The sequence below is a fragment of the Diospyros lotus genome, chromosome 11, assembly GCF_014633365.1.
Source record: "Diospyros lotus cultivar Yz01 chromosome 11, ASM1463336v1, whole genome shotgun sequence".
Classification (NCBI taxonomy): domain Eukaryota; kingdom Viridiplantae; phylum Streptophyta; class Magnoliopsida; order Ericales; family Ebenaceae; genus Diospyros; species Diospyros lotus.
Window position 1 is genome coordinate 1,168,614 of NC_068348.1, and position 26,940 is coordinate 1,195,553.

At 36.8% G+C, this 26,940-nt stretch overlaps 3 protein-coding genes across 10 annotated transcripts; 1 reads left to right on the forward strand and 2 right to left on the reverse strand.

Annotated features, from left to right (window-relative positions):
• On the forward strand, window positions 1-6,416 carry LOC127813533 (probable LRR receptor-like serine/threonine-protein kinase At1g63430). Its single transcript, XM_052354548.1, has 13 exons — window positions 1-700; window positions 896-1,034; window positions 1,233-1,304; window positions 1,405-1,548; window positions 1,641-1,790; window positions 3,598-3,714; window positions 3,849-3,913; window positions 4,240-4,506; window positions 4,587-4,792; window positions 4,922-5,054; window positions 5,136-5,293; window positions 5,476-5,691; window positions 5,910-6,416. Exons 1-13 carry the CDS (start codon window positions 601-603, stop codon window positions 6,162-6,164), a joined length of 2,022 nt encoding a protein of 673 aa, XP_052210508.1. The 5' UTR covers window positions 1-600; the 3' UTR covers window positions 6,165-6,416.
• Window positions 6,417-7,292: 876 nt separating this feature from the next.
• Window positions 7,293-11,420, reverse strand: LOC127813644 (RNA-binding NOB1-like protein). Its single transcript, XM_052354713.1, has 5 exons — window positions 11,027-11,420; window positions 8,886-10,011; window positions 8,545-8,713; window positions 7,862-7,978; window positions 7,293-7,751 (listed from the first exon to the last, which is right to left on the reverse strand). The coding sequence occupies exons 1-5, from the start codon at window positions 11,355-11,357 to the stop codon at window positions 7,602-7,604; spliced, it is 1,893 nt and encodes a 630-aa protein (XP_052210673.1). The 5' UTR covers window positions 11,358-11,420; the 3' UTR covers window positions 7,293-7,601.
• A 1,374-nt stretch (window positions 11,421-12,794) lies between these two features.
• LOC127813087 (serine racemase) lies at window positions 12,795-23,158 on the reverse strand. 8 transcript variants are annotated; one of them, XM_052353829.1, is made up of 8 exons: window positions 23,028-23,117; window positions 20,757-21,039; window positions 14,653-14,853; window positions 14,442-14,528; window positions 14,118-14,348; window positions 13,773-13,846; window positions 13,502-13,688; window positions 12,795-13,297 (listed from the first exon to the last, which is right to left on the reverse strand). In XM_052353829.1, exons 3-8 carry the CDS (start codon window positions 14,826-14,828, stop codon window positions 13,051-13,053), a joined length of 1,002 nt encoding a protein of 333 aa, XP_052209789.1. In that variant the 5' UTR covers window positions 14,829-14,853; window positions 20,757-21,039; window positions 23,028-23,117; the 3' UTR covers window positions 12,795-13,050. The 8 variants fall into 8 exon arrangements, with proteins under 8 accessions (XP_052209789.1, XP_052209787.1, XP_052209788.1 ...); XM_052353827.1 differs by lacking the exon at window positions 20,757-21,039 and having other exon boundaries at window positions 23,028-23,158; XM_052353828.1 differs by lacking the exon at window positions 20,757-21,039 and having other exon boundaries at window positions 14,653-14,912; window positions 23,028-23,122.
• Window positions 23,159-26,940: the final 3,782 nt, after the last annotated feature.

Genomic DNA, 26,940 nt, shown 5'->3' on the forward strand with positions numbered 1-26,940 from the left:
GTGGTGTGACCCAACAACACGAACAAGAATCACAGAAATTTTCCATAAAAATCAAATCTTGGAAAATTAAATTCCAAACCGCCAATTTGAATGCAAAAGCAGCAACAAGACATTCCCCAGAACAGATTTCTTCTAATTCATCTGTATCTCACCATTCATTCATTCAATTGAATTCTCTTTCTCTTTTATCCACTTCTTTTTTTCTTCCATCTCTCTCTCTTCTTTCTCTCTCCATTGCTTTTACTTTCTGACACCAAACCTCTCTTTGAATCTACGTTTTCCATGTTGTTGTTTGCTTCAGTCTCTTTACTGACTCGTTCCCAGTGATTTTGCTTTCAGACTCATAGATTTGTTCTTAAGCTTCCTTTAGCTTGCTCACTTGGTTCTTAATCATTTGAATCAATCTTTATTTATCTTGATAAACCCACCATTGCACTTCTTGTTGTTTCTCACTGCTCGCTTTCCCTCTTTCTTGATAAACCCTTATCGCCAACTGCGTTGATTCCTTTCCCCTTTTTCGTTTCTGGGTTTTCTTCCTCGCTTGATTTCTTGGACTCTGGTGGTTCCATGAGCTGTTTGGTTGCTGGGTTTGAGTGAAGAATGAGGCCATTTCGCTCATTTTTTCAAGTTGTGTGCTTTTGTTTGGGACTCTTCCTTCTTGTAAATTGTGGCTCTTCAGTTAATTCTGCATTAACTGAAGGTATGTGGTTTTGCTTAGATCTTGATTCGGGGATCGGATCTTAAATTCTAGCACTAATGTAGAGCTTGATTTGACTCTGTTGTGGGAAAATTACGTCACTTTGTTACTAGATTAGTGAACTGTTATAAAGTAAAGTTGTTGCCAAAAATTTGATTTGGTCGAGTCTTTCTTACTGGGGTTCTTGGTTTTGCTCAGTGCAAGCTCTTAAGGCTTTCAAGGAAGCTATATATGAAGACCCTCTTTTGGCTTTGTCAAGTTGGAATACCCTAGATTCAGGCCCTTGTGACTGGTCTGGCATTTCCTGTACTACTGATGGTGATCATGTCTTAAAGCTGTAAGATGTCGTATCTATCTAATAAGTTGTTTCTTGATTCATATCCACACAAATATATCTCGTGTTTAGATTTTTTTTTTTTTCCTTTCTGTGTTATGTTTGGATTGTTTTACTTTTGTGGAACTGAGAATTAGATTAGTAGCACATATGTAAAGACTAATTTTCATGACCTGTTTGTGTGTAACTCTGATTTTGTAGAAACATTTCTGGATCATCTTTGAGGGGTTTTCTTGCTCCAGAATTGAGTTCATTATCTTCCTTGCAAGAACTGTATGCTTTCCTTCTACATATTTCCCCTTTTATTCGACCGTTACCTGTAAATCGGAGCATGAAATGGCCGAAATTTAGTCTGACGTCCTGATGCGTGCAGAATTTTGCATGGAAATAATCTGATCGGTGCAATACCCAAAGAAATGGGCATGTTGAAGTACCTAAAGGTCTTGGATTTGGGACAGAATCAGCTATCCGGTCCAATTCCTCCTGAGCTTGGAAATTTAACTAACCTGGTGAAAATGTAAATGGATTCTGACATTAATTTCTTATCTTCACTTGATATTTGGTGATCTTTTGCTTTCTATTTTTTCACTTTTGCTTATCTGGCTGTAGAAACCTTCGGTCCAATGGGTTGACTGGAAAGCTGCCTCATGAGTTTGGCAATTTGAAGCACCTTGAGGAGCTTCGATTGGATAGAAATAAGCTTCAAGGAATCATTCCTGCGAGTAATAATTCAGATTCTATGTCCAGCACTCATGGGATGTAAGTGAAAAGTGTAGAAAATTTCTGCATTCTGACATTTTAGTTGAACTCTTATGGTTCCCCCCTGGAGATCGAGTTAATGACTACTTTCACTGTACTAGTCGTTTGCAGGATGTTTGTCCACACGAATATGATTCTGCACAGAAAATGACAGTTATATACTTACACATGTTCTTTTCCTTTATTACTTGCCTACCAATTATATACTTACACCTATGAAATTGTATTTTATCATCTTTGTGAACAGTGTTGAATTTCTGAATCACAGTTTAGAGAAGTCACATTGAGGTGGTAGTTAGGGTATTTATCTGTCATTCATTACTTGTATTGTGCACATGTTAGTGATGAGGTTCAAAAAAATGTTGGGAATGAATAAGTCCACCAAATATAGTAGTCCCTAGCTGCTATAAATGTTAAAGGCATGCTTATCTGTATAGATTCTTGCGTACAGTTTCATTTTCGTGTACGGTTTCTGATTCGTCTCTGGTCTTTGCTCATTGTCCAAGAAGAATTCAAATGGTACTAGTCAAAGAAGCATGATATTGATATAAAGTTAGTAGGAGTGGAGATTTTGTTGGTTGACAAAAGGGTCATCCAGCCCCAAATTGATGAATTCTTTTACTTGTTTTTTAGTTGCGAGATTTCTTGTTTTTGTTAACAAGAGTGCAATGGTAATGTGATTGATCCCATGCAACCCTAATAAAAGATGATACTAGGAGTTAAATGGGATAGTTAACTGGTTGTGTGGGGAAATCAGAGAATGTAGGGAAAATCATGGCTCCTTGTTTGGCTATGATGAAAGCACGGGACAAACAAAAATATGATAGGAAAACGGGGGTAAATTCTTGTTTTGTATATCACGTTTCATCTCTTTTATCTTCATTTCTGACTATTTCCAGGAAGCTTTTATTTATTTTGTATCTTATTGTAACTGGGAGACAATACAATGGGAATGAGTTTATCCTTATCCTTTCCCTTTTTGTATTCCAATCACCATTTCTAACATCACAATGTATCTCTGCTGGTGAAGAAGTGTTTGTCAAGGTCGGTTATTTATGTGCTGGGACATTTTTTGGGCACACTTTGATCCTTTGATGGTCGATATGGGTTTTGGTTCATGACCAAAGAAATACTACCTTCTTTACAATCTTCTGAACTGTTTTAGAACTGGGACCAAGTAAGTAAATTGAGGCCCACTTTAGCATCTTCTTAGTCCAATCAACATGAAAAACGCCAGAAATTTGAAAATAAGTTCGGTGAACTACAAACTATTGAAAGCAACTTTATGCTTTTGTGAAGATATCACACTTTAGAATGCCCTTTGACTATTATCTGTGTGATGCTCAATGCAGTAACTTCTGTGCTTGCAACAGCCAGAATTTTCTCATCAGCAACCCACCTGTCTAGCTTACGAGCAATTCACTTCGTTTTGTCATTTCGAAACGCTATAACCACAACCATGGAAAACCATCTGCAGCATTTTATCAGACAAAATTTTTCCTTGAATAAGTGTCCAAGAATCAGAGATGTTATTGAGGCCACACCATTTTCTTTGCTTATTTTTCTTGATTTTAATTCTAGTAATTCCTGACATTACTACTCAAGCATTAACAACTTTTTTTGTTTTTTTTTGTTTTTTCCTTTCTGTGTTTGAAGTTTTTATTAAAAGCAAGTGAAAAATGGAAAGTTTGATGTATAATGTTTTAAGCAGTGATCAAGATAAAGACCATCATAGTGGAAGTGAAGCTATAGACGGTTCCATCATATTGACTGTTTTACAATTTAACTCGAACTATTTCTGCTACAGGTATGCCTCAAGTTGGACTACTAGTGGCTTCTGTGACTTGTCTCAAATAAAATTTGCTGATTTTTCATTCAATTTCTTTGTTGGGAGCATACCCAAGTGCCTGGAGTACCTCCCAAGGTGTCTATACCTCCCTTTCATCTGGATTGTTAGTCTAAACCATTCATCTTTGTACCTGCCTCCATGATTTGCTATATCTTTATTCATCTTGATTTTTGCATTCTCTGAACCTCCATGTAATTCGTTTTGTGCAGGTCAAGTTTTCAAGGAAACTGCCTTCAAGCCAAAGATCCCAAACAGCGCCCCAACGAACGATGTGGTATGTAAAATCATACTGTCCTTGGTGTCCATAGTTGGCGAGCTGCCTGAGAGAATGAGTAAACATGCTGGAAAATTTTCACATATTGAACAAAGTTCAGTACTGGAATACATAAAAACATTGAAAAAGCCCTCGAAAATGTATACTTCACTTAGTTTGTAGAGAAGGATGAAATACTGCTCAATATGATGAGGATAGTTCAATATATAGTTAGGAGCAAATTATACCCATTTTTTAAGCTGTCTATTCATAAGATTACCGAATCTTTCCTTGTTCATTCTGGTTGGTTTTGTGATTTGTGAAATACAAAATTCATCCAACTGCAGCTGGTGCTCCTCCTGCCAACCTTCCAGGAGTAAACCCAAACCACCGATCCCCTCAAAATGGAACTAGACATCAGGCAGTTTCAAAAGCTGCCTCAACATCAAAACCTGCCTGGCTCTTAGCATTGGAAATAGTCACTGGAACAATGGTAGGCTGTCTTTTTGTTGTTGCTCTCTTCACTGCTCTCCAGAGATGCAAAAGCAAACCTTCTATAATTATCCCTTGGAAAAAGTCCACAAGCGATAAGGAGAACACGACGATATACATAGGTAAGTCTCTTTTAACTGTACAATCAAAGCTTTAATTTCAAAAGTATTCACATGTTAACTGTTGTGGCATCTCTACGTAGATTCTGCGATGTTGAAGGATGTAATGAGATTTAGCAGACAAGAACTCGAAGTAGCATGTGAAGATTTCAGCAATATTATTGGGTCCTCTCCTGACAGTCTAGTCTACAAAGGCACCATGAAAGGTGGACCCGAGATTGCTGTAATATCTCTTTGCATTAAAGAAGAGAATTGGACAGGCTATCTTGAGCTTTACTTTCAGAGAGAGGTAAAGTACTTGGTTTTGTAATGTCGTGCTTCTAGCTAAATATTGCATCAAAAACATTACAGTTACAATGCATAAATGCATCAAATTTGTCAGCCACCTTTGTAATGTTCCAATTTTTGTGTAATTTAGGTGGCTGATTTGGCAAGACTAGATCATGAGAATACCGGGAAACTACTGGGTTATTGCAGAGAGAGCGAACCATTTACAAGGATGCTGGTTTTTGAGTATGCATCAAATGGGACACTAAATGAGCACCTCCATTGTAAGTAAAGCTTCTTCCTTGAAACTGTTGGTTCCTTCAACATGTTTCAGTAGCTGAGACCTATGGTTCTTTAAACTGCAGATGGAGAAGGATGCCAATTATCTTGGACACGACGAATGAAAATTGTTATAGGAATTGCTCGGGGATTAAAGTATCTTCACAAAGAACTCGACCCTCCTTTTACCATCTCCGAGTTGAATTCTAGTTCCGTTTATCTTACAGAAGATTTTTCTCCCAAGGTATACTGCAAGTCCCATATATACCTACACTGCAATCGAGCTTTTTCCTTAGCTTTCTCGCTTACTTTCTGAATCATATTCATTTTTGTTTTCTCGATAAATTTTCCAGTACCCATTTTCTTTCTTTCCAAATGATCCACATATTAAATCTTGAGCACATTTGCCCTCGATTTTTGTTGTAGCTGGTAGATTTTGAAAGTTGGAAGTCGATACTTTCAAGATCAGAGAAGAACTCGGGTTCCATAGGCAGTCAAGGTGCGATCTGTGTTCTTCCAAATTCACTAGAAGGTCGCCATCTGGATATCCGAGGGAACATCTATGCATTTGGTGTACTTCTACTGGAAATTGTCAGCGGGAGACCTGCTAATTGTGAAGAGAGAGGTTGCCTAGTGGATTGGGTAAGAACTCAATAGAAACTTGTCGTCGAATACCCCTCATCTGGCACTGCTTTTGCACCGATTGATTATAGAGCACGACGATATAATGCTCGTGTTTGCTAACAACAATAGCAACATACCAGAACCCTTCCTCCATGCCCCTTTTCTTCTGTAAGACCCGTGTAACTAATATCATCGCCTATATATCTAACGAACACAAATTTATCACTTCGGTGTAGGCTAAGGACTTCCTCGAGCTGCCAGAAATCATGCCATACGTGGTGGATCCGGAGCTGAAGCATTTTGGCTATGACGACCTGCAAGCGATATGCGAGGTGGTGAGACTTTGCATCCATCCAGATCCGGACCCATCTAAATTCGCGTCGATGGAGGAACTATGCAGCATGCTGGAGAGTAGAATCGACACATCAGTGTCGGCTGAGCTGAAGGCGTCTTCTTTGGCATGGGCAGAGCTTGCACTTTCATCCAACTGAGAGCTGAAGCTAACAAACAAACACAGGACTGTAAATCTGGAATACGAGATTGTAATACTCTCTGGTTGTGACTCTTCAACCAACCAGCCTGCCTTTGGTCTCCGTTCTTATGTAAATGCATCAGATGATCAAATCCATGCTCAAGGAAACAAGAGTGTTTCATGCATGGCAAATCCTTCCTCATCCCTTTGTATACGCCCGGCTGCTTGGCACATTTGGTAACATTACTAAATAGTGAAAGCTCACTTTACATATTTATTGTTACGTGTGTGTGTGTGTGTGTGCGCAAAATAAGACATCTTAATCTTTTTATCTAATAGGATTAAAGTTTGTTAATGTTAATTAGAAGAAATTGAACTTTGATATTTGATTCAATATTTATTAACTTCCTAAACTTGGCATTTCATTACTAACCATACAAACTTCGAGTCATTGGTCTAAATGCCTTTTGAATTTTTATTTTTTATCAAATCAATTCCTCAATTTTCTTAAAAAGGTCAGACTAATTTGAAAAAAAAAATACAAATTTATAAGGAATCTAGACCAAATACCTAAAGTTAGGAAGATATATAATCAATTTACTTAATAATACTACTAAGTAATGAAATGAGTGTCAGTGTCTAATTTTAAAAAAATTATAAACAATTAAGTAATTTTAAAGTTTGGTTATCTGAATTAAATAGCCAAAATTTAGAAAATATGTGACTAATCTATCCTTTTTATTATTAAACAAAAAATAATTGTTTGCATGGAAGTTCTCTCAAAAATAACTTTTCAACATTTGGTGCAAAGCCTCCAGAAACTTAGTTGTAAAATGCTATATTTTTCCATAGAAAACATATTCAAATAAGAAGATTCTAAATAAAAAACAGAATACTTTTTAATTGTCCATCTTGAATTTTTAACATTTTTTAATTGTTATATACTCCAATATATTGTCGTTAATAATATTACTATAATATTAAAATACTTGTAATTATATCATTACTTCCTAAATTATAAAATTATAGTAGAATTCCCATTCTAAAAACCTTTTTTAAATTCCAACTACAGGAATTCATTAAATCTTTAAAATTGAAATCCTAAATAGCCCTAAAGGATCTATCGTTGGATGAGAAGCATTAAAAAGTGAAAAAACCTGACCAAATAATTGAAAAAACAATAGCCATACAATCCAATCATCAATGGCTGAGCAGAGAAACCACCCACAACCAATCAGAACCATTACTTAATTACAAATCCAAGATATGGGCTGGAAACCCAAAGAAACCCAAAAAAACAAAGCTCCCAACAGTCATGGAACAAATTATAGTTTCAGGCTATTGAGCCTTGAACTCATCAAAACTTATATTTGCTTGTTCAGGCAGCCTATTCTCAAAATCCTGCCATTCTATCAAGTCATAATAGATGCAAAAATGTGATGTGTTTTAAGACCCTCTAATGTTTAGGACGAGCAAAATGGTTGTCATTTGGATTCCTCTTTCCGCTGAAAACTGCCAAAGCTTTCCTTACAGGAGGCTGCAGGGGTGCTCTCTTATCGGTGCTATGGTGCGAAAAGATGTCATCTGAAGCAAATATGTCGTCTCCCTAGGGGGGGCATAAACAGAAGTAATAGTTAAAAACAAGATTTTAAGTCTAGACTGGAGGTAATACAGGCTGCTTCAAGAAAACAGTAAAGAAGATGGACAAAAGCTAACCTGTTTATTCTTCTTCTTTGTTTTTGGGTACAGGAACTTCCGAGGAAGCTGATCTTCTCGTAAAACAGGGTTCTTCGTAATAGCATCTCTTCCCCCTTGGGGTAAGGGCAAAGAAAACTGCACATGGCAAAGCTCCAGTTACAGACTTGAAATAGACAATTGGACATTAAATGAATTTCCATATTACAAGTTGACTTTCTCAGAGATGAACAAATACTTCATATGTTCTTAATTCCTACGAAAACAGGTATATACTATAGCATCTCCACTGGAATGCCTCCTTATAGTTTGTAAATTACATTTGAAGTGACTTGTCCTCAGTTTAAGACACAGTATTGATGAACTGAATCAAAAGCTTTAAGATGATTAGGAACAGGGTGTAGTAAATGGAAGCTTGCCAAACGAAAATGACCATGAAATGTTATACTTGAATGAGCAGTTTAATTTAGATTAAACACCTGTGGCCAGAAGGGAATGCGGTTGGTACAAAATCATAACATGAGAACCCAAAAAACATTGACACCATGGCAGCATGGGGTAGTATTTCCTAGGGCCATAGACCAGTTGTTCATGAACTAACAGGTCACAGTCCCACACCATGCAGATACCCAAACTTGGGGTGGAGAAGGAAGAAACATGAAGGAAATTCCAGAAAATAAAAAACATGGTACTAATATGCTTACTTTTGTGCCACGCAAGGATATGCGTGGTCGACGTGCAGCAACAACAATTCCATCTTCACCAACTGTGACAGCTACCTTCCTTAGTGTGCCACCATTCCCACAGCTGGGGCAAAATATCCTACCAATTTCAGTGGTCACCTTAAAGCAGGCATGGCATTTGAGTATCCACCTGAAAATACATTAAGCATGCTTCTTCTTAATAAAAAAAAAAAAAAAATCCATGGATCTAGAAAGAAAAGGTGCTCAAACGAGAAAAATTATTCATGTTCAATTGCAAAAGCAAAAACCAACACCAAGAGATTTCACTGGAAGATAGTCAAACCAAATGCAGATACATATACCTATGCAGCTGGCGGATCTGCATGCCTCCAGGTGCCAACAAACGTAAACCCATTTGCAGAAGAACATTTTGCATTGCAAAATCACTTGTTACACAAGCTACAGTTGACTCAGACAAGGATCTCAACATCCAGCTCTGCTCAGTACTGTCATCATCAATCAGTGATGCATCAAGGCTTCCAGTGTTCTGGCTTGAAATCTCAACATGTTCCAATCCATCATCAAAATTCACAACATCATCTCCTTCAACACATATATCTCCATTGCCAGACACAGCTTCATTTCCCATGGAATTATTAGGCTCAGGTCCTGCACAAGGCTCGTTCCCTTCTTGAAGTTCTCTTAGTGAATCTTCTTCCAGTCTCACTTGGTTTAAAATTGAAGAAAGCTCCTCATCAATGTTCTTCCCTTCTGAGACATCTCCTTCCTCTAAAACTGCATCTAGATTATGTGCTTCATCAGAATTGATCAGCTGATCTGACTGCCTTCTGTTTTCAATGTTATCACTTCCTATATGCCCCACTTTATCTTGTTGACTATCTTCTTCAGACATTGAGGCATACATCTCACGTCTCGCTTTTCTCCTGAGATATCTTCTATGAGTACTTCTGCTTACAGCAGGGTGCCAATCATCAGCATTATCATCATATTGTCCCTGAGATGCATCAATTCCATCTGCCACCATCTTCTTTCCTTCAGTGTTTATCTCCTTCTTGGCAAAATATCTCTTGGGTTTTTCAAAACTGCTACTGGCATCCTCAGGATTTCCAACAGAGGAAGCACTTCCATTTCCCATTGAACCATCTTCAGCACTACTATGGTGATCCGTGGAGAGGACATTTAGGTTTAGGTCTTTCAATGGGAGGATCCTGGAATCAGGATTTGATTTATCCTCACCTTGATGATCCAATGCCTCCCACTCTTCCAAATTGGGAACATTTGACCCCCACCCAGGCATGTCCTTCTCAGGCAGCCTTTTCACATTAACTGTGTGAATAGGGGGAGGGCTGTCTCTGAGATGTTTAGTACCATGGATCTGAGCTTCCAATGTATGCGTCAGAGCAATGAGCTTGAGGTCAACATCTGAAAGTGTCTGCAAGTCACCAGTTGCCCTTGCAAAACTAACAACTGCCAAGCCACGTACACACAAACATGATTAAGTGAAAATTCATCCCCCCCCCCCCCCTAAAAAAAAAAAAAAAATTTTTGCATATTTTCCACCCTCTAAATTTCAATATTCCCTAAGTAATAGTCCCAACACTCAGTATCTCAACAAGTTCAGAAAGTACAATTATTAGCACTCCATAAACTGTTAAGAAAACTTTTATTTGGTAAAGAGACCCAACAAAAACAAGCTTTAATCCCACTAGGTGGTCACCAAATCGTCTCTGTTTATGACCATATCTCCAGTAAGACCATTATATCTTATGTGATACCAAAGAGGGAAAGAAACACACATAAGAAACATGCTTAAGAGGTGAAGAAGAAACACTAAGGAACAGAAAATAAGTAAACAACCCAAAACTAACCATTTATATCCCAAGACAGATCCTAACACTACACCTTCTGAACAACACAACTTTTTTTTTTTTTTTTTACAAATACAGCAGGCTGAAACAGTTTTCCCTTGAATACTTGTTTTCAATTGCACTAGAAAGAGTTCAAATTTCAAACTGTGACATAAAATAGTTAAAGGAAGTTATATTCAGCAATTTCACACACCCAAAATCATTCATCCAAAGTCCTCATGTTAATCAGTTAACAGGTTTAAACAAAAATTTACACAACACTGATAATAGACAATAAACTGGAACACAATAAATAAAATATTTAGCACTCCTTGGTTGTCCCCAAAACTCAATTTACCAGTTTCTTTTTAATTGATTCACGTGTTTGGTTGTAAGGATAATAACAAGAAACCAGAGAAAATCAAATTTTATTTTCTTCATGAAAATTTTAGTTGAGTTATTCTTTTGGAATTATATACTCACATAACCAACTCTGTTTAATCATACAATTAAATTAGTTCATTTGCAGAACTAAATCGATCCAAATATTAAATTAACTACTTGAAAACTGATAAATTTTCGAAACAGTTGAAACGAAACAGAATAAGTTCATATTTGCAACCAAAATCGGAAACCTTTTTTGAGGGATTCCGGAGAGGGCTCCATGGTTTGTACGGTGAAGGGGACGAAATTAAGGCGGTGGCGGGACGTGGGATCGCGGACCTCGTTCATGACTTCGGCGACAGAGACGAACTTGTCGGCGATGTTGGCCAGACCTTCTCCGCCTTGTATGATGGCGTTGGCGTCCACCACAGCCACGGCGATGCCTTTGCTTGACTTGCAGTTGCCAACAACCGCTCCATTAGGAACCGCCGCCGCGAGGTCCTGACGTGGTTGGTTCGGTGATGATTGCTTCACCACGTTGCTCCAACACGGTGCGGCTGGATGGTGAGTTTGCTCCGCCATGGCAGAGAGAGAGAGAGAGAGAGAGAGAGAGACAGGAGAGAGACAGCGAGCAAAACCCTAGAGAGACTCAACGAGTGATAACGCGAAGGGCAAAACCAGTTAACATCAGTACGACGTCGTCGCGCATTACATAGTAATATTTTTTATTTTACTTTTTCAGCCAAACCTATATTTTTGTTCAGGTAGCTTCACGTTTTATTAATGAACTTATTTAAATTTTTTATTATTTTAATTATAATTTTATATTTATATTTTTAAGTTAATTTAATCTTTATAATTTATTATTTTTTGTGTAATAATATAATTTTTTTGTTATTTTAATTATACCTATATATTTATATTTTTAAATTAATTTAATGTAAAAAAAAGTAAAATAAAATAAGTTAATTTAATTATTTTTTTATAACGAAAAATTTAAGTTGATATATAAAAAAATATTAAAATATAAAATTTAAATTAATTTAAAAATATAAATATAAATATAAATATATAATCGAAATAATAAAAAAATTAAATAATTATATGAAAAGGACACGAAGGTATAAGAAGAAAAATAAGAACTTGACCATTTTTTTTTTAGTAAATAGGAAATGATGTCACTAATAAAAATAATTAAATAAATTATTATATTTTAATAATTATAGTTAAATTAATTATTGTATTTTAAAAATACATAAATTACAAGTGTGTCCATTCTTCGAATCTAAATTTGAGATTGTACAAAATTATTTTAATTAAATATAAAATTAACATTACTAATAGAATTAAAATATCATCAGACAGCATTAAAAAACCATCTATTATAAATATTAATGTAACTCTGAATCTAAAAATACAGTGTCTTATTTTCTTGAAGGTGATTGTCTCCTATGAGATGTAATTAGAAAGACAGAGACTGGGAAAAGACAATCAAATAAAACCCAGATTTAGGGGAAATGAATCATATTGTAGAATGTTTTGAGTTCATAATCAGCTCCACCAGAAAAGATTAATGGAATCATGACCGGTTGAACATATCAGATACCAAAATCTAGCATTTTAATCTTCTCTTTCTTTCTTCATATAATCTGATATTTGTTTAATCAGAAGCACAATGAGACCAAACCTGTCTCTTCACAGTCAGTGTCCTGCAACAGTTTCACCAATGAAACAGAAAATGGAAGAGAGAGAGAGAGAGGGCCATGGCGTCCACCAATGATGAGAGAGGAGCTAAGCCTGAGAATGGGAAGAACAGAAGAGGGGAAGAGCTATGGGGCAAGCGGGCCAAGAGAATGAACCAGAGGCATGGGAGCTTAAAACAAAGATGAGACGTGCCCTTGAATTCTGGGGCAATGGAGGTGGAATCTGAGAGGAGAGAATTTGTGGATAACTTCAAAAGACATCTCTTCTATATTTAGGGCATTACTCTTGTCCAAACTTCCAATTAGGGCATTAATATTGTACCAATTAAGGAATGAATTACTAGTATTAAACACCATTATGTATACATTAACAATATGCAGTATAAAAATTTGCAACATAATAATAAAACTTTTTATACGAGGGCCAGCTTTCGTAGCAGCGACAAAGTTTTGCTCCTTTGTGATTAAAACATCATAGGCTCAAGTAGTGGAAGCAGCCTCTTTACATTAATGCAATTTCTCTAGCAGCTAAAGCTAGGATAGCATTAAGCAAGAAGTAGCAAGCATGCCTTTCATTTCTTGAAGGAATCCCAGAGGACATCCAGATCAACATTGCCGCCTGAAAGTATAATTCCAATGTTGCTGCAGTCCTTCCAAGAGGGGTGTTTTCTGAAGCCATCCGATAGAACAGCTGCAAGGCCTATAGCTCCGCTTGGCTCAACTGCGACCTTCAGAATCTCATAACAGAGTCTCATGGCTTCTAGTATCTCCTTATCCTCGACAATAATGATGTCATCGACCAGATCCCGTACAATAGGCCTGCTTCAACAAAAAGGCAGTTAGGCCTCCAGGACAATTAGTTGTAATGGTCATGCACAGAAGTAAGGGTGTCCCTAGTGTACCAGGTTCCCCCACTTTGCAAAGACGGGGGCAGGGTTCTTTTCCATACGCAACCTCACCCTTGTTTTTCTTGCACAAAAATCCAGGTTAAACAAATGGCGAGAAAACAGTGACAGTATTTACCAGGTAAGATCCCCAAGAGAAGCTCGGAGGCCATCAGCAACAGTGTTTGTCTCTGGCAATGTTATGATCCTGCCAGCTGCTTTAGATTGAGCTGCATCATTTGCTCCCTCCGGTTCAGCAGCAAAAACTCGAATTGCTGGGTTGATGGACTTGGCAGCCAATGCCACCCCAGATATCAAACCACCTCCTGCATTTTAAGTTGAAGAAAACAAAAACAACAATCAAAAAGAAGAATACGAACACAAATGAAAACTGGAGCTATTAAACAAACCACTTATAGGTACTATTAGTGTGTCTATTTCTGGTGCTTGCTCCAGAAACTCAAGCGATATGGTTCCCTGTCCACTGCCAACCAGAATCCAAGTTATGTACAGCAGGGAAAAAGAAGAAACCAGAAAGACGTGTAAGTTACACAGCTAGCACAAGATGCAGGAGAGAAACGAGTTCAAAATATCTCACTTCTAATATTGTGTGCAATAATCTACTAACGAAGACATTCAAATTTCAAGGAAATAGAATAAATGAATCATGAACCAAATCAAGAATACCATCAGGGATATTTACAAGCGAAATTCCAGGAAAATGCTGTTAATTAGAAATAAATATGAGTTAGCACCTTAGGATGCGCCCATCATTATATGGGTGAACCAGAACAGACCCAGTTTCTTGCAACACTTTGGTTGCCATGTCCTCCCTTGACCTTATAGTGGGCTCGCTCCAAATAACCTGACCGCCGTAACGCAGCACATTCTCAACTTTGCATTTTGGAGCATTTTTGGGTATAACAATGTATGCTGGGATCCCCCGTAGTTTTGCAGCCAGAGCTAAGGCTGCTGCATGGTTACCACTAATATTGGAGCACATGATCAGGGGATATTTGGAAAAAAAAAAATAGCTCGAGAAAAATTAACTAGCAAGTCCCCACAGGGGCAAAGCAAACCTGCTATGTGTCACAACCCCTTTGGCTGCCTGGTCATCATCAAGTGAAAATATAGCATTGCAGGCACCACGAAATTTAAAAGCCCCACTGTTATGCCACAAGGAGGGGGAGAAGGGCTTAAGTTTGGTTGAAAGATATTTAAAGGTAACTGTTGATTAGTAAGACTGTAAAAGTTATGCTCACTACGTAGAAACATAGAGTAGCTTCTTACCCTTTCTGGAAACATTCACATTTAAAGAGTAACTTTCTTCCGGCCATGGAGTCTAGAGTTTCTGAGGAGAAGACCGGTGTTCTGTGTATAAGAGAACTAATGCGCACTTGTGCTTCTCTTATGGAGGAAATATCAGCAGCATACTTCCCATCTTTCATTTGGCTATTCACTTCCATTCTTAAAACCTCCAATGATGGATGCCTGGTTTTCACAAGGTTTGATCGGATCAAACAACTTCAAACATGGACTTTAGAAATAACCTTTTAACATGCCAACATATTAGGATTGTTTCAGAAAAACAGAGAAAAGGAACTTGTTAGCAAAAGAACCACTTCTTGATCAATTGAGCTATCATTTATCTAGAAAATCTATACGACAAGAAATACAGAAGGACTGTCCTCTCTTAACAAATAACAAAGGCATTAAAACAAATGATAATGGTTTTCCTTACAAATTAATAAAACTATCTCAAGCCAAAGAACATTAATAACACAAAGGTTTTTATGCAAAAAAGCAATACTGAGATAGCTTTTGGACTCCCAAGATCAAGTAATATATCAAAAATATTATAATAAAATTACTGATGAAAGATCGAGTCAACAAATTACTTCTGTTATATATGAACTAGTCCTTGAGGCCAAGATCATTTCAACCTCAAAGTGATCCAAACACATCTGTGCCGACACAATAGTAAGCCAAGGTCATCTATGGTATTACTTCTAACACCACCATAATTTCAGCCAAGTTCCAAAAACTCAAGATGACGTAACCGCATAATAGGGGCCTGCTTTGACCTTGATGCTACTTAAAAGTTAGAACACCATAATATTTTAACCAATAATACAACACAAATGGACTTGGGACTCGTACAAGTAATACGCTTAATATTTGCACATATTAGGTTAGAAACGCTCCGCCTAGTTAATTCATAGCATTCTTGCAAAGACCAAGATCAACATGGCTGTGGCCCATGAGCAACCCAAATGACCCTCCCTGAGTGATATTGGGCATAAGTCAAATATGGTATCACTTGTAAGAGCATGGCTATTACCCAAAAGTACTAGTTGAATTTAGACTTGATACTGTTATATATAAAGTCTTGATCACCCATTCATACATATCGCACCTGATAACTTAAGACTTATTCATGACAAAAATTCTCACTTCAAAAGGGCCTTTTTCTAGTCTTCCAATCACCTAATACCAACGAAAACAAGCCAAACATGCTCGTTAAGAAACACATGAATGGACAAAAATAATTCTCAACTGAAATGACCTTATATACCTAAGTAAAAGAAACAATCCGTATAATCTTGTTTCAAGCAGAAGAAATATGTATTATTCTGTGACAGTCAGAGTGCAATTCACCTTGGCAAGAATGTTGCATTTCATGCAAGGTCGAAGCATATTGATGTGAGGTATCATTGGATTAGAGATGCATTAAATTCCAAGTTGTTAGAACTTGAGAAGATTCATACAGATCATAATGGCTCAGACATGATGACGAAGGCCTTGCCAATTGAGAAGCTTGATGTTTGTCGCTCCATCGCCGGGATGGCGACTCCTTCCACTACATGAGGCGGAGGGGGAGAATTGTTAGTCATCCGCCACATGCTTGGTGGATCAAAGTAGTGTGAATTCTCCAAATTCAAAAGAAGTAGGCAGTTTGAATTCTCCTTAGTTGCAAATTCAAAGGAGATAGGCAGCCTAACACTCCTTGGTTTCAAATTCAAAGGGGGTAGGCAGCCTAAAACTCATTGGTGGCATCCTATATATAGAAGAGATTGGATTTGCAGAAGAAAGGAAGCCATAGGAGAGAAAACAGAGAGGAAAAACGAGAGCAACAGTGAGCAGATTTTCTGGGCAGCTTGCGCAGTCGTCGGTTAATCCCCTATATCTCTGCATCCCGTGGTCCAATCATTCTGATTTTCGGACAGCAGCTTCACAACTCATTGATCTTCAAATCCAACGGTTAAGATCAAGATCTGATGATCCATCTGGGAGAAACAGTGGCGGTTTTGGTGAGAATTCTCCCTTCTTGTGTGAATCTAGTAGGAGTCAAATCAAGCAAATATGGAGTAACAACAAGAACACCAATATTTTTACGTGGAAAACCCCCTCAAAGTGAGGAGTAAAAACCACGGGACCGGAGTCCACCTAAAATCTTCCACTATCAACAAATAATGGGTACAACAAATCTTCTCTAGATAACACTAGAGGCACATCACATAATCCTCAAGAATACAATAATTCTTGGCACACTGGAATAATCCTAAGAGCAACGCAACAATTAATCCAACCACAATTCTCTCAAGAATAAAGATTCTTGGAATACTTTTCAAAAACAAGCAAGGTAAGATCTCACCAAAACCGCCACTATTCGAACACTGTTTCTCCCAGATGGACCATCAGATCTCGGTCTTAACCGTTGGATTTGAAGATCAATGAGTTGTGAAGCTGCTTTCCGAAAATCAGGATGATCGGACCACGGGATGCAGAGATATCGGGGATTAACCGACGACTGCGCAAGCTGCCCAGAAAATCTGCTCGATGTTGCTCTCATTTTTCCTCTCTGTTTTCTCTCCTATGGCTTCCTTTCTTCTGCAAATCCAATCTCTTCTATATATAGGCTGCCACCAATGAGTGTTAGGCTGCCTACCTCCTTTAAATTTGAAACCAAGGAGTGTTAGGCTGCCTACCTCCTTTGAATTTGCAACTAAGGAGAATTCAAACTGCCTACTTCTTTTAAATTTGGAGAATTCACACTACTTTGATCCACCAAGCATGTGGCGGATGCCTAACAATTCTCCCCTTCCGCCTCATGTAGTGGAAGGAATCACCATCCCGGCGATGGAGCGACAAACATCAAGCTTCTCAATTGGCAAGGCCTTCGTCATCATGTCTGAGCCATTATGATCTGTATGAATCTTCTCAAGTTCTAACAACTTGGAATTTAATGCATCTCTAATCCAATGATACCTCACATCAATATGCTTCGACCTTGCATGAAATGCAGCATTCTTGCCAAGGTGAATTGCACTCTGACTGTCACAGAATAATACATATTTCTCCTGCTTGAACCCAAGCTCTTTAACAAAATTTTTCATCCACAACAACTCTTTACTGGCTTCGGTTGCTGCAATGAACTCTGCTTCTGTGGTTGAAAGTGCAACACATTTCTGTAACCTCGACTGCCATGACACTGCCCCTCCTGAGAAAATAATCAAATAACCAGAAGTGGACTTACGAGAATCAACATCTCCAGCCATGTCTGCATCAGTGTAGCCAACTAACATTGGTTTTTTTTGCTCCCAAAACCAAGTCTCAGATCAGAAGTGCCATGAAGGTATCGCATAATCCACTTGACAGCATTCCAATGTTCTCCTCCTAGTTTAGCAAGAAAACGACTAACACTGCCAACTGCATAAGCTATATCTGGTCTTGTACACACCATGGCATACATCAAACTTCCCACTGCGAAGGCATATGGAACTCGTTCCATATCTTCTTTCTCTTCATTTGTTGAAGGACTCTGTTTAATGCTCAATCTGATGTGAGTAGCAAGAGGAGAACTGACCGTTTTACTCTTATCCATGTTGAACTTCTGAAGTATCTTCTTAATGTACTTCTCTTGTGACAAATATAACTTCTTGGCCTTTCTGTCTCGAATGATTCAGATGCCAAGAATTTGCTTTGCTGGCCCCAAGTCTTTCATAGCAAAAGACTGACTCAATTGCTGCTTTAATTTCTCAATCCTTGAAGTACTCCTGCTAACAATCAATATGTCATCAACATAGTGTAAGAGAATAACAAAGTCATCATCGAGAATTTTTGCACAAATACACAATGGTCTGAAGTAGTTTTTCTGAAGCCTTGCTCCCCCATAACTGATTCAAACTTCTTGTACCATTGTCTTGGCGCTTGCTTTAGGCCATATAAACTCTTTCTCAATCTGCAAACATAGTTCTCCTTTCCTTTTGCTTTAAAACCCTCTGGCTGCTCCATATATATTTCTTCTTCTAAGTCACCGTGAAGGAAAGTTGTTTTCACATCCATCTGTTCAACTTCTAAGTCAAGACTGGCTGCCAAACTGAGAATCACACGAATAGAAGACATTTTCACAACCGGAGAAAATATCTCATCAAAATCAATTCCCTTTTTCTGAGTGAATCCTTTTACAACCAATCTAGCTTTGTACCTCGGACGTGAACTGTGTTCATTTTCTTTCACTCTATATACCCATCAATTCTTCAAAACTTTCTTTTCTTTGGGTAACTTCACCAATTCAAAAGTATGATTCTCATGCAATGACTCCATCTCTTCTTTCATTGCACTAAGCCACTCCTCCTTATGTTCATCTTCCATAGCTTCCTCAAAGCTCTGTGGTTCTCCCCCATCAATCAACAATACATATTCATCAGGAGAATATCGAGTGGAAGGTTGTCTGTCTCTAGTAGACCTTCTTAGAGGAACAACTGTTGGAATCTCTGGTGATTGCTCATGAGCATCATCATCTGTCTCAATTTGAACAAGATTATCTGCCTCATCAGTACCATGCCGGTTATCTTGAATTTCTTCAAATTGAGTTGGTACCGGTGTCAAAGGAACTGGATCCAAGTTTACTAAATCATCAGAAGAATCTGGCACTGGCTTTTCAGTCTTGTCAATATGCTCTATGGTATGGTCTTCAATAAACACAACATCTCGACTCCTAATGATCTTTTTCTAAATCGGATCATATAACCTGTAACCGAAGTCATCTTGACCATATCCCACAAATATACACTGTCGTGTTTTAACATCAAGTTTGGACCTTTCATCTTTGGGAATATGCATGAATGCCTTACATCCAAACACACGCAGATGATCATAAGATACATCTTTACCTATCCAAACTTTATTTGGCACCTCCGAGTTTAATGGAACACATGGTGAAAGATTCAACAAATAGACAACTGTATTTAATGCTTCACCCCAAAAATAATTCAGCAACCCAGTATGCGAAAGTAAGCATCTGACTCTTTCAACTAATGTCCTATTCATTCTTTCAGCCACGCCATTCAATTGAGGGGTTTTTGGTGGTGTTTTCTGATGTTGAATGCCATGTTTTCTGCAATACTCATCAAACGATCCTAAATATTCACCTCCATTGTTAGTTCGGATGCACTTTAATTTCTTTCTAGTTTGTCTCTCAACTGAAGCCTGAAACTGCTTGAACACATCCAACACTTGATCTTTTGTCCTTAAGGTATAGAACCATGTCTTCCTTGAATGATCGTCGATGAAGGTCACAAAGTAGAGAGCACCTCCGATTGTCCTCATTTTCATAGGACCACACAAATCAGAATGGACCAAATCAAGTATAGTTGTTGCTCGTGAAGAAGGGAAATTCTTGAAGCTAACTCTGGCCTGCTTCCCTACCATACAATGAGCACACTTTTTCAATTCTGTACTCTTCATCCCAGATAGGAAATTTTTCTTGGCCAACAATTTCATTCCCTTTTCACTCATGTGACCGAGCCTCTTATGCCATAGCTCAACAATATTGTCATTCTCCATTACATTAATTATGTCTTTGGGGAGCTTTGCCTGCAACAAGTATAATGATGATGATTGTTTTTCACCGCTCACTACTATCATAGAACCTTTACTAAGTTTCCATTTACCACCACCAAATATATTGTAGTACCCATCATCATCGAGTCTACCAGTAGAGATCAAATTCAATCGCATGTCAGGAACATGTTTTACATCTCCAATGCCCACAACTTTTGCCAAACCATCATTTCCCATCCTTACAACTCCATAATCACTAGTTTTGTAAGATGTGAAGAAATCTCTACGAGATGTAGCGTGAATGGTAGCACCACTATCAATTACCCAAGAGGTATTATGACAAGCTAAATTGACAACATCAGTATCATAGACAAGGTAGAAATCACCTGAGACAGTAGCTACTTGATCACCATCAGCTTCGTCATCTTTCTTCTTTTCTTTACCTTTGTCACTTTTGTTGTCTCTTTTCAACAATCGACAATGTTTCTTAATATGTCCCTTTTTACCACAATTATAGCATTCAACATTGGCAAATTTGTTGGACTTACCTCGACTTTTGCCTCTGTTCTTAGAACCTCAATTTGGACTCCTCCCCCGTTTTTCAGTAATTAAAGCATCTGACTGCGAAGAACTCCCGTTCGTCTTTCTTCTCATATCCTCATTCAAGACACTACTTTTTGCCAAGTCCATGGAGATCACACCATTCGGAGCTGAGTTAGACAACGATGTCCTGAATGTTTCCCAAGAATCTGGTAAAGTACCAAGGAGCCACAATCCTTGTATCTCGTCTTCAAAAGTGATACCCATCGCAGACAACTGATTAATGATACCCTGAAAAACATTCAAATGATCTATCAAAGGAGTTCCATCTCGATACCATAAAGCCATCATTTGTTTTATCAAGAAAAGCTTGTTATTTCCAATCTTTCGAGCATACAATTGCTCGAGCTTACTCCATAAAGTCCGTGCATGTGTCTCCCCACAAATATGGTTTAACACATTATCATCAACCCATTGTCTTATATACCCACATACCTGCCTATGAAGTAAAGTCCATTCTTCATCAGTTTTATCTGCAGGTTTGTCAGTTCCAAATACAGGAATATGGAAACCTTTCACATACAGAAGATCTTCCATTTTTCCTTTCCATATTGCATAATTAAAACCATTCAGGTTGACCATTCTACTTGTATTAACATTTATTATTCAAATCACAAGACAACTAACCAAGCTCTGATACCACTTGATGGGAGAAAAACACGTTAAATCAAATAAACACAGCGGATATAAATAATTTTCCCTTCTTGTGTGAATCTAGTAGGAGTCAAATCAAGCAAATATGGAGTAATAAGTGCAGCAACAAGAACACCAATATTTTTACGTGGAAAACCCCCTCAAAGTGAGGAGAAAAAACCACGGGACCGGAGTCCACCCAAAATCTTCCACTATCAACAAATAATGGGTACAACAAATCTTCTCTAGATAACACTAGAGGCATATCACATAATCCTCAAGAATTCAATAATTCTTGGCACACTGGAATAATCCTAAGAGCAACGCAACAATTAATCTAACCACAACTCTCTCAAGAATAAAGATTCTTGGAATACTTTTCAAAAACAAGCAAGGTAAGATCTCACCAAAACCGTCACTGTTTGAACACTGTTTCTCTCAGATGGACCATCAGATCTCGATCTTAACCGTTGGATTTGAAGATCAATGAGTTGTGAAGCTGCTGTCCAAAAATTAGGATGATCGGACCACGGGATGCAGAGATATCGGGGATTAACCGACGACTGCGCAAACTGCCCAGAAAATCTGCTCACTGTTGCTCTCGTTTTTCCTCTCTATTTTCTCTCCTATGGCTTCTTTTCTTCTGCAAATCCAATCTCTTCTATATATAGGCTGCCACCAATGAGTGTTAGGCTGCCTACCTCCTTTGAATTTGAGACCAAGGAGTGTTAGGCTGCCTACCTCCTTAGAATTTGTAACTAAGGAGAATTCAAACTGCCTACTTCTTTTGAATTCGGAGAATTCACACTATTTTGATCCACCAAGCATGTGGCGGATGCCTAACAATTCTCACTTCAAAAGGGCCTTTTTCTAGTCTTCCGATCACCTAATACCAACGAAAACATGCCAAACATGCTCGTTAAGAAACACATGAATGGACGAAAATCATTCTCAATTGAAATGACCTTATATACCTGAGTAAAAGAAACAATCCGTATAATCTTGTCCTACAATTAAACACTAACCCCTACAATCTTTACCCACAATTAATCTTGTCCAAACGTTAAGCAATCTACAAAGACAAATAACTGTACAAAGGCTGAAAGTGATGAGCCGGTTACATTGGGTAATATTGCTAGTATTTCTTTATGTAATTCTGAAAAATTAGGTGACTAAAACCATACTCGCTCGATTAACTTGATCATGTGACAAGCAGAACCAGATTATAGACATAAAACTGAACCATCCCTTTCAAGCTATTTAGTTTTCTTTCATCAGTTATATGCTATCAAAACAAAGTTGGAACTTGAATCCCTGGTTATAAGATTAATCAGTGCCACTAACTCATAGGCACAACAAACGGGTATATTCACAATCCATGGTTAGAAAATGGTCCAGAATCCAGCAGATTACAGAATCTTGAATCGATTCAATGTCAGAGCAGGAAAAATCCCTTCCCATAACTGATTTGGAATCATGCAAATCAGAAATCAAATGCAACAAACACAAAAAAGAAACCGCAGAGAAAAAGGGACTAGAAAGTGTTTTACAGCTCAAGCTCATCCAAACAAGAGAAGGGAACTCACAGTTGCTGCTGCAGCAGAGACTAACCAATGAAGAAGATAAGCCCTCTTCGGCAGCAGATCCTCTCTCTTCTTCCTCACAATTATTTCACTATTTGGACCCTAATGCCATTGGGTCCCTTGGCCCAAAACAGTAAAGTTGAGTAACAGAGTGTAAAAATTAACTTTTTTTTTTTTTTTTAATTATCGTACTGCACGCCCTCCATCGCTCATATCTTTAATTTTGATAGAGAAAATAAATCGTAGGTGAAAACTTTATCTCACTACACAAAATAAGAAATCAAATTCATAACCTATTAATACGAATTTTAACTTATCATGATTCAAATATTTTGAAGTTTAATCTCATAAATAATATCCATTCTATAGTAATAACATTGGTTCTCTCTCTTGAAATTGTCCACTTAATTTGATTCAAGTTCGATTTAATTTAGTTTTTAAGCTTGATAATTTTAATTATTTTAATTTGATTTAACATTTGTATTAAAAAAAATTTAAATAATTAAACTAACTAAAATATAAAAAATGACATTATTTTTACATTTTATTATTTTAATTTTTTAGTTTTCCATCAAGTCTATTTTCTCAAAAAAAAAAAATTCAACTTTTTAGTTTATTCAATTTGAGAATCTATTTGATCAATCCGGTTTAATTTTTTACTCAAGTTCAATCTATTCTCTTTAAATAATTTGATCGATTTGATTAAACTAATCAAATGGTCATTCTTTATAAATAATTCTCATCTTTACTAAATAAAAAGCCATGTTTATCTTTGTTAAATCCGCAAACAATTTGGTTGAAGATAGTGACAGCATATAAAATGGATCTTAATTAATTATATTTACACGAACATGATATTTGTATTTATTTTTACTTTAAATATAATTAATTGAGAGTCAATGAGAACCCATTTATATTATTAAATCCAACTTTTTATATTGAATAGAACACCCATTTGTACTTTTTTTTATAAACAAATTTTTAGTGCCTCAATGGGATAATTCTAATAAAACTTAGATATATTATAAAATTAATATAGACACATATATTGATAAGATGGTGTGTAAATTAGGTGGTAACACGCGTACAGGAAGAAAGAAAGGTTCAAGGTTCAAGTTACGGAAAATGGTAAGTTGGAGTTAAGAGAAGACCTTGTGAGGGATGTGAAAAATAAGTTTATAATGATTTTTGAGGCATTTTTAAGTGTTGTAACAAACTTAAACTTATAGTTATTTTTAAGACATTTATAATTGTCTCAATACTTTTTTGGAGCACAATTACACGCGACATTATTATCAATGCCCTAATAGTTAAAATACACCAATAAACTATCTATTAAGGTATTTTTTAATACCTTTTAATTCAAAATTTATCGTAGTGCATTATTCATTTACAAAAGAACCCACCTAATATTAATTCCACAACCCGAAAAATTAATTAATATAAGCACCTAATTTTCTATGCTCATGTCACGTTATTACATTTATTTTAATTTAAAAACCAAATTTAATTTACTATAAAGTGAATTTATTTTTTACTAGGTTAAACAAGCTCTTTGTAAAATAATCATTTGACTTCTATGAGATTAACAGGGGCACCATTGTAGTGGGACATTTAGTTATTTTAATTAGTAACTTTCAATCGGTACTCCATCTTAGATTAGACTAATATGAACCAAAAACTAGTTATCTCCAACATCAAGGTCGAGGATTGGGTTAGAATCCACTGACCGGATCAATCAATTTGAAGTAATTATGCATATGGAATCTTTTATCCCAACCAAAATTTAAACAATAGAATATACCAAATTGGCGAGCTCAAGAAAGTTGACTTTATGTAATAAGGTATATCTATTCTCACTTTTTTAAAGAAAAAATAATTCTTTTTATTATCATTATTATAGTATATGTTTCGAGGGGGTCCTCTTGGATAAGGCATCATCTCGGTGGAGAAAGTTGAAGTTTTCTTCTAGGACTTCACAACAGAGACTCCCCTAGATGATTACTTCGACTCTTTTTTGGCCATACCCTAACTCTCTCAAATAACGGATTGAGCTTTTTTTTCGAGTACAACTAATTCTCTTGAACAGTGGATTAAGTTTGTCTCGAACAATTGTTGGCTTCTCTCAATATCGGTTTCTCTTGCACATCCTTGTTCTTTCCACCAGGCTTTATTGATCTCTTGTTGAACTTTTTTAAAATAAATAAACTTTAATTATTATATTTAAGTAATAACAATCATCAAATCAAAAAGTGTTTTTATCTTATCGTTTGTATTTGAATTTAACATTTCATAATCAATTGATCAATGTGCTTTAATTTTCCATTTCTATTAAATGTAATTTCTCTATTAATTTTTCTTCAAATTTTATTAATAAAAACTAACGTGACATACACTAACATAAATCCCAAAAATGTTTGATGGTAACATTAACGTAGACCCCATAACCAATCATTTTTGAGAGTTATAATCATCTATATTGTTGTTGTCAAAATATAATAATTAAAATTTATAGTGTGAGAACAATGTAGCCATGATGGAGTGAGGTGAACAACAAGCAGGTGTCTACTCTTGAAAATATGCAATGGGTGATTTCGGTTTTCAATTGTAAGGTAAGGAGTGGTTTGGAAGGACACCATGGCCCAAGAGAATCGCCTTGCTATATCTATGTGGTATCTCTAGTTGGAGTCTTGAATAAACCCTTGAGTGCATTTCCAATAAAGAATTAATTCATCTAGAGTAACTTCTTGTATGTCTGGGGCATAACTATGCTCACAATAATAAGTTAGAAAGCACGCAAGGATTTCTCACCCCTATATACCCTCTAATGCTAAGTCAGTATATGAAGGAAAATGGTTATCCGTGGAACTTATAGAGGTCCCGCGGAGTGCATACTAAATAAAGAATACAATTAAAGAATATAAAAAAGGGTATATTTTTCGATGAGATAATGGCTATTTATAATGTTTTTATCAAATGTCAGAGATGAACATGTATGCTTCGAGCATGAGGATTGTGGTCCCTGGTCAAATTAAAATAGGTTTAAGAGGAATCCCTCAAATGATTTAGTGATTTAGAGAGCTCTAGAGAATGTGAGCTTTACGACGAGTCGCAAGATCAAGGTCTTCGCCTTTAAATGGCCTACCTAGGTGAAATCCCAGGTTAAATAAGGTGCTTTCGAATATTATCTATTATTTTGGGTCTAATTTGATATTTTTTAGATTATGTCCTTGTTGTACGAGGTATAACTCAATTGATTCCTCCCCTTTAGCTTAATTAATTACATACATATTATATACTTAATTAATTATGTAACTGCAAGTTACATATGTTACGTGTGGAGGGCAATTGGAAATTGCGAGGACCAAGCCGAAGCGTGGGGCCCGTTGGGCACTTGTGTTTGAGGGAGGACGTGGATTGCATGGAAGGGAGTTAGGGCGAGATGGTGGCAGACATGGCCTGCCCATTTGTGAAAGAAGAAGGTGACTGCATGCGCATGCGCATGCGCAGCAAGTGGAGAAACCGTTTAGGAGAATGGCAGGAGGTGGCATGCAGCCGGGGGCCACCAGGGCCGGCTCAACGGCATCTGCGCCCCTAGGCACAAATTTGTTTGCTGATCCTTTAATAACATAAACAAATTTTAAAATTATTTAATTTTTTCTTATTTTTTAAGATATAATTTTTTAATTAAATATTTATATTTAAAATTAGAAAATAAAATTTTTAATTAATAATATAGTTAAATTACTTAATATTTTTTATGTCATAGTTGAACATAAATGATAATCCCTTCAATCTTCTATCTTACTTTTTAATTTTCTCTCTCTTATGTTGTCAAATGTCAATTAATTGACAATTGTGAGTCTCAACATTTAATGGTAGGTGCTAGAGTTGGCAATTTTGGACACGACACGAT